The sequence below is a fragment of the Centruroides sculpturatus genome, unplaced genomic scaffold (genome assembly GCF_000671375.1).
Source record: "Centruroides sculpturatus isolate CEXI.00-Female unplaced genomic scaffold, Cexi_2.0 scaffold1085, whole genome shotgun sequence".
Taxonomy (NCBI): Eukaryota; Metazoa; Arthropoda; class Arachnida; order Scorpiones; family Buthidae; genus Centruroides; species Centruroides sculpturatus.
The window spans coordinates 34,639-43,119 of record NW_019385453.1 but is presented as its reverse complement, the minus strand read 5'-3'; the positions used below and the strand labels follow the sequence as shown (position 1 = coordinate 43,119).

At 33.2% G+C, this 8,481-nt stretch overlaps 2 protein-coding genes across 2 annotated transcripts in view; one reads left to right on the top strand and one right to left on the bottom strand.

Annotated features, from left to right (window-relative positions):
• Nucleotides 1-8,481, bottom strand: part of LOC111639150 (nitric oxide synthase-interacting protein-like) — a 127,441-nt gene that overhangs the window by 85,037 nt on the left and 33,923 nt on the right. The window lies entirely within an intron of this gene.
• Nucleotides 1-8,481, top strand: part of LOC111639146 (neprilysin-1-like) — a 38,326-nt gene that overhangs the window by 25,584 nt on the left and 4,261 nt on the right. The window contains exons 7-13 of the mRNA XM_023384935.1: nt 6,144-6,230; nt 6,311-6,435; nt 6,508-6,730; nt 6,795-6,893; nt 7,148-7,225; nt 7,292-7,395; nt 7,723-7,833. Of these exons, the coding sequence (XP_023240703.1) occupies nt 6,144-6,230; nt 6,311-6,435; nt 6,508-6,730; nt 6,795-6,893; nt 7,148-7,225; nt 7,292-7,395; nt 7,723-7,833 (827 nt within the window). The remainder of the gene's footprint in view (nt 1-6,143; nt 6,231-6,310; nt 6,436-6,507; nt 6,731-6,794; nt 6,894-7,147; nt 7,226-7,291; nt 7,396-7,722; nt 7,834-8,481) is intronic.

Here is an 8,481-nt window from a genome sequence, read left to right as displayed (position 1 = left end):
CGTATTTGTAAAATCTAAGTGACTCGTACAACATGGAATTCATATAAAACGGAATTATCAACAGTGTTATAGGGGGTTAACTGTATATGACAATAAATTAAAATGAGTGAACATAATTATAATTAAGTTTTATGAATATATTGTAAAATTTCCATAGTTTTACGTCGTAGTTATAACCATTATTAAGATGTATTTTTATAAAAATGGATATAACTTGAAGGAAGTTATAGTTTAATACCGTATATTAAAAACGACCGATATAGACTGTAATTAAAACAGTTGTGTTCTTTATATCGAAACTTTACGTCTGTATCTTTAATATTTATCCGAGTTACAGATCATATGTCAATATCTTAAAAAATAAGCAGAATTTCTCAAAAAGGCTATTTACACAGCATACGCTATCTTTAATAAGACAGTTTCTCATTCGTCTATTGATTGAGTGAAATAAAATTCCCCGCTGAATCATAAGTGTAGAAACATAATTCTTGCCACTAGATTGAAGATCTTGCTCGGATTGTTAGGAAAATATCCAAATTAATATTTGCCAGAATAGAATTATAACAATTAAAAATTATATAATTCTGAATCGCCCACTTTTTAATTTTGGATTTGTCGCTTCTCGGAAGGAAGAAGAGCGAGGAAGAGGGAGGAGAGAGAAAACATTTCACATATCTAATACAAATAAATGCCAAAGAAAATTTCCAACTCCCCGTGATCTTCTATCATTTCTTCTGTATTATTTTCGAATAACATAATATGTAACTTATACTTTCCCTCAAAGATATTCCCGTCTTTGATCGAGAGAATAATTTTAAAATATACAAATAATAAATGCAAGTACATCATGCAGAGGTTTATAGAATGTACAAATTAGAAAATTTTATTATATATAAAACTACAGGAGGAAAAAGACGAGGTCTGTAGCGATTGGTAATTTTCTTCCGTTTGATTTCAGGTCACATAGACGAAATAGGCGACAGACCCCTGAGAAACGTCATCGACCGATTAGGAGGATGGCCCGTAACCAACGCCAATTGGTCGGAAGGTTCGTGGACCATAGAGAGGTTATTGGGCCACTTACGAGGAGACTATAATCACGGAATCATCGTAGAGCAATGGGTAGGACCCGACGATAAAAACTCTTCCGTTAACATCATTCAGGTAATTCATCTCGGATCCGTAGAAATCGCGAAGAATATTTACACACGCGATACGACGTAATACGGTGACACTTGTGACAATACTACATCGTCGCAAGCGGTATTTGTATTGCCGTATCGTTGGCTCTTACAGACGTCGAACCTTCGATGCCGCTCTCGAAGCGTGTCAACTTCCTACCCTTGTTACATAACTTAAATTTACATATAACTGCATTATACTTATATAACATATTTTCTGTATTGAGAAATTTGATTTTTGGCGAGAAGCTATACGGTCGATATCAATTATGCCCATTACGAACAGGCTAACTCGTAATGAAATCAACCAACAGAGATGATCGCATTCCTATTCCAACTACTCAAGAAAAATATCACGAACACTTGATTGAATTTGAACCTATATCTTTATAATAGCAACAGAATCGATCGATTTGAGAAATCTACAATTTTATAAAATATAATACATACGAATAAACACTAAAATATTGTGTAAAATTACGGTTAATAATTGAAAATTTCTCGTTTTTCTCATTAAATAATATACAACAATTCTCGTTAAATAAATACCAGTCGACTCCCCTATAACACTGTTGATTTTTCCGTTTTATATGAATTCCAGGTTGTACGAGTCACTTAGATTTTAGAACTACGTGTTCCGGGCTGTGAACTGCTCACGTATTTGTAAAATCTAAGTGACTCGTACAACATGGATAAGTACTTTTTGCATTATCATACAGTTAAACTTTTATGCATGTTTTTAGATTGGAATAGAAACAATACTATAAAGATTAGAAAATGATTTTTTATTTTTAGTTGGATCAAACTTCTTTCGGATTGCCGAGCAGAGATTATTTTCTGAACGAGAACAGTGAAAGGGAAAGAAAAGCCTACCTACGTCTGATGATCGAAATAGCCGTTTTATTGGGAGCAGAAAGAGAATACGCCGAACAAGAGATGCAGGACGTTCTCGATCTGGAGATAAAACTGGCAAATGCAAGTACAAATGTCAATTGCTTATTGAAGGGACGTCGCTTCTTATCGATTGACTTCGCAGCTCGGGTGCAATGCGCGACACCTCGCCGATTTACATTACTTACAATTAATAATGCATTGAAGTAACGGATTTAGTCGCTTTCGATATTCAATTAATTCTAAAACTTTTGATTTCGATACTCGCAATATTTTTTAATCGAAATTCAAATTTTAAATCGCAATTTCCTTAATCGTCCCCTAAACTAAATGACTCGAATTTATTTCTATTTTGCGAATAAATTCGTTTTACAACTTTACAGGAAATTGTTTCATTTTATATCAGCCTTAGGTTATCTATGATGTTCTTTTTTACTATTTTTTAAACTTTTAAAACTTTATTTAATATGTAAACATTTTAAAAATGGTTTTAACATTTATTCAATGATTAAGTAATTGTAACCAATATATAATTATACGAATTATAATATGACATATATCGGATTTTACGACTTAATAACGTTTCATTAATGCCGTCAGAACAGTAAGAATGACATAATACAGTAACACTAATTTATTTTATAATAGAAATACGTGTTCTTACAAATGGAATTTTAATCGATACGTTGCGTTAATAAGTGTAGATACGATATTATGCAAAGAATCGAATAAATTAGACGCGTAAATAGTGTATTAAATATAGTTTATTAATATAATAATAGCCCAATCGTATTAGTATAATAATAACCTAACTTATCATTGAATCGCCTCGAATTTATATAAATTTTAAAAATTTATCAATAAAGATTTGCGTTTAAAATTGAGTTTTATGCAAAAAGATTAAGTCAAATTTTAATGTGTTCACGAACTTCCAATAAAGTGCCCTTTTTACTAGAGGTTTGTTACGAATATGAGGAATGAACTCGATATACTGTACAGTACAGTACATAAAACACTAAACTGAAAACCTTATTAGATACCTTATTTCGTAGAACTCCTTCAATTAATAGTATATAAAGCATTCGTATCGCAATGTGTTGTCGGTTATAGTTAATTTTATAAAAATTCATAATTAAATTATAAAAGAAATGTTTTATAATTTTACGTTTGAACTTTAACCTATTCCTGATTTATTTTCGCTCTCGAGTATTTCCTGTAAGTTTAATATCTTATCGAAATAAGAAGCTAATAAAATCATTCGATTCGAGAAAGGTATAAAAAGTTATCGAAGATAGGATTTATTTATAGTAAGACTGTAAATAAGAAATTAAATTAGTAATTTTATATTACTCGCCGATATTCCGGCGCACTCTGCTCTTAAAGTCACGTAACGATAACGTGGCAATATAGCCCGATCCACTAATTACCTGCCTAAGGTAGAAGTACGGACTACCACACACTTAAATTAAGCATGTATTAAACATAAATTTAAGCATTAGCGTTTGACACAGCTAACTCTGTCCTCTTTTTTTAAGAAGACGTAAAGGTTTGAATGTAAATTCAATGAGCGGAACAGAGGCGTATACGCAGCAATTTCGATGCGAATGCGCTACGCTCAAAGCCTTCTGTGGTCGTTAAGTAAATATATCTGGTGATGGCGAATATTTTAAATGCCCTCTCGTAATTCTGTCCGGACGGACCGTCGGGTACAGGAAAATCGACAAACCTTTATTTAAAATAAGAGAATTGGGATACAGAAATGTGTTTCTATATCAAAATAACGAAATGTATAAGAAGAAAGTTATTAAAATGAAATTATTTATATTTAGGGATGAATTCATTTCGTTCAATTTATCTTCTGTAAAATTCCTAACACTAAATAGCAAAACAGATTATTGTTTTAAAGTGAGCGCTCTTTCTTAAAGAATCTCTCATTTATATTGTTTTCTCGTTTGTCTCATTCAATTGAGACAAACAAGAAAACTGTTATTTTTATAAATTATTCTAAAATATTTTAAAATTGATACGAATTAATTGGATAAAACGATTAAACATTCGAGAAAATCTAAACTTAAAAATTAAAACATACCTTTACGAATATCAACCCAAAGTTAAACTTAAAATTTACAAAAAAAAAAATAAAAATAAAAACACTAAAAACTTTCGCAAGAAGTTACAGAATAAAACACAGAACCTCTTCATCTTTCTTCTTCATTTTAGGTCCTTTTCACACTTGAAGATGTTTATTTGGTTAAGTTATGGCAACGCTACACTTGGGCGACCTACCTAGGGGGATGCCTTCCGGGAGGTCTTTTTAAGGGAAACCGGCCCGTATTTAGCAGTTAAAGACGTGGAGAAAACCCGGAAAACTCCACGTGGCCAGCCCGTCCGAGCGAGGCGCGAACCNGCGGCTTTTAAGTAATGCATAAACCTTCGAGGCGTGAGGCCCTTCGGACCGCAAGGCATAGGTGGTGGCCCACGTTGCCCATACTCTGTCCATACGCCGCCCTTGGTCATAGAAATGATGTAATTTGAATATAAATTATTTATAAATACGTATGTCAAGTTATATTTTTATTACTACGTAAAATATATTTAAGAGTTTACTACCACTGTGCCGGGTGAGACGTTGTTGAAACAAAAAAGTTATGCATTCATCACGTACATTAACAGTGTCGTAATTTGCCAAGTGCAAATCAGCAAATTCGTAAAATTTTTGTTTATTTTGAACAATCCGGATAATCGAAAATCCGGATAATGGAGGTCCGGATAATGGAGGTTCTACTGTAATTTATATATTTTAGCCTAAAAATATAAATTTTATTTTTAATACTCTCATATATTGTATATGTTAAACTGCAAAATTCAGGTATTCTCCGAAATGCCTAAACAATACGTAAAATAAACTTTTACCTTCATATACTGCCAAAAAATCTTAGGCATTTTATATAATACCTAGGAGTGTTAAGCAATGAAAAACTATGGAAAGAAATGAAAAACTATGAAATTCGGCCATTGTATAGAATGACCCAATTCACAGATTCCCGGTAAGCGTAGGCTATAACTTAAATAAATAAATTTTGTGTTAGTTTATTTTATTATAAAAGTATATTAATGGGATTTCAGTGTTCCGGATAATATTTAGAAGAAATCTTGCAGAGCGTATCGAAATCCATCATCATTCTAGACATTTGAAATTTAAAGTAAAAAAAGAAAAGTTTTTCTTACAAAACCTTGCAAAACTACTTCATCCGATATATTCTTCTTTAACATAATACTGAAGTGAATTAATTGAAGACAAGAAAAAAAAAAAAACTTTTATCAAGCCATGCCATTTTCTATACATTTTAAGAAAATTTCCCTTTCTAATTTTTTGTTTTTTGGAGCAACATCAAATTGACGTCACAACTGTGACCTTTAAGCAAAATACGAATTAATGCATCGGAGCTATATTCCACGGNTGTTAAGCCTAAACAAAATTTTTTAAAATAATAATCGTCGCTATTGTATCGTTAAAAATTAGAAAATTAAGCCTCGTTTAAATACTGGCTCCCTTTCATGGTCGAATGAGTGTTGCCAGCTAAAACACGAAAAAATAATATTAAAGAAGCCAAGATAGCCAAATATTGCAGCGCCACATCACTAGCGGACATTTGAAATTTGCCAACTAGGACGGTCGGTTAACCGAGGTGTCGGTTGATCGGGGACCGGATAATCGAGGCTCTACTGTACCAGTGTTCAAGGAACGAAAACTGCTCGACTACTGGTGGGCCCACACTTCAAGAACAGACAGTCTTGCGGCGGAGTCGATTTTTTATTGTAGGCTCTTATTCGCTTCCGTATGTAAAATATGCAAAAAATATTTTTTTTTTCATCGGCACGGTTAAAAGCCGTAAGAATGTTCGTTCCTGAAGTGCGCAAAGAACGTACAGTGAAGAAAAGTGAAGAGGTTCTGTGTTTTCTTCTGTAACTTCTTGTGAAAATTTTTAAAAAAGTTTCTTGTAAATTTTAATCTTACGTTTAAAATCTGCAGTATTTTTTTTAAATTTCATAATATATTTCTACACTTAGGCCTCCATGCCGAAGGCCGAACGTCACGATATGGGAGCCATATATAATAAAATGCCTCTTTACGAATTAAAAGAAATAGTTCCGGAGGTAAGATTTAAAAATAAACAAATAAATATATAGGGTGGATCGTTAAGCGTAAATTTCATCATTTGAATTACACTTTTCAGTTCGACTGGCTGGATTATTTGAATATCTTTCTACCCACGACTATAACAGATGAAGAACCAATCGTTCTGTACGCTTTGCCTTATTTAAAAGAGCTGAGGAATATACTGAGAGAGACAGAACAGAGGTAAGTAAAACCCAGAATATATGGATAATTTAATTCGAATAAATGCCATAACTTATATCAATTTTCCAACAGAACTATTCATAATTATTCGATATGGATGTTGATAAAGCAGATTTTGCCATTTCTGGTGGGAGAATACGCCCAAAAACGGTCGGAATTTCGAGAAATATTATACGGAGTGTCTGCGGATAGAGTTAGGTGGACAAATTGCGTGGAATTAGTGAACAAAAGAATGGGCATGGCCGTGGGAGCGCTCTTCATCAGGGATAATTTCGATCCCAAAAGCAAAGAAACGGTAAGATTCTTTTCGAAAAACGTAAAGAATTCCGACGCTTATTAACGCCAGAATTTTACGTCAGGCACTCGAGATGATTCATAACATCAGAGAAGCATTCAACGAATTACTGGAAGAAAATTATTGGATGGACGACGAAACCAGGGCAGTGGCTAAAGAAAAGGTCAATTTCTACTTGACCCCTTCTCTTTTTATATACGTTTTTCTTATATTAATTTAGTTTAATCGATTTCGTGCCATACGCAATTTGCATATTTCAAGTCTTCGCCTTATTCTCTTATTTTGAATATGTGCAAAACGCAACTTAATCTAAATTGCTGTAGTAATAAAATACATTTGGATGTTGTTTCTATCCACTCGTACAGTCACAATAGAACAAATAACTTGGGTATTTAAATGTTGATTACGTGTGTTTAGGCCAACGCCATGAACGAGAGAATCGGTTATCCGGATTTATTAACCAGTCCTGTGGAATTATCGAAAGAATACGATGCGGTAAGTATCCCCCTTTTCACGGTACCTACGTAAGATTAAAGGAAACTAAAGGCTTTCTTTCCGCAGCTAATCATCCACGAACAACATCTTCTGATAAATCTCTTCAATGTTTTAAAATTCGAAGCATCGAAGAATTTATTAAAATTACGTCAGCCGGTTAACAAAGACAGGTGGGCGTTAGCATTCCTTTTCGATTTCGAACTAATTCGACGTAATGGGAATTATATATTTAATTTTTGCAGATGGACCACGGAGCCAGCAGTAGTCAATGCNTACGTAAGATTAAAGGAAACTAAAGGCTTTCTTTCCGCAGCTAATCATCCACGAACAACATCTTCTGATAAATCTCTTCAATGTTTTAAAATTCGAAGCATCGAAGAATTTATTAAAATTACGTCAGCCGGTTAACAAAGACAGGTGGGCCTTAGCATTCGTTATTGTTTTTTCTTTGCGACTTAACGTAACTAAAATTGATTTTATCTGTTTCCTATTTACAGATGGACGACCGAACCCGCTGTAGTAAATGCATTTTATAATCCAAACAAAAACGATATCGTTTTTCCGGCTGGGATATTACAACCGTTATTTTACAGCCAGCACTTCCCAAAGTAAACTTTTCTGATATCTAATTTTTTTTCTTTGTGTACTTATTGATATACGGCCCACTCAGATTTATACGAAATGTAAATGGATTTGCATAAATCAAATTTCTCTTTCGTAGGCCGTATCGACGATAAATCGAAAATATTATACATTAAGGTCTGTCAGAAAAATGTTCCAATTGATTAATTTGCAAATCTTTCAATTTTTTATCATATATCGCGGTTGTAAAATCTCGATTTCGAACCATGGAGAAAAAGTTTGATTTATTCGCCATTATATCGGTCAAATGTGAAACGGAATTAAAGAAAAATAAATTTTCTAATAAATCTATATATCTATATCTATATCTATATATATATAAATGGACGTGTGTGTCCCTATATTTCACTTTTTCGCCAAAACTACACATCGCACGTGAATGGTGTTTGTATGTGGTGGTAGCCCCAAGTTTCCATTCGTGCATAGGGGTGGTTGCGTCTCGATAGCTATAAGGGTGCGGGAGATATGAGGCTGAAAGTGGTTGAAAGTGGCTTTCTATTTCGAATGTTTTGTTCGAATTTGTTCGAATTAAATTCGAACATAAAATTCGAATATTGGTTCGATTATAGAACGATTGTAAACGTTCCAGAAACGTTGAAAATAGTTCGTTTGAC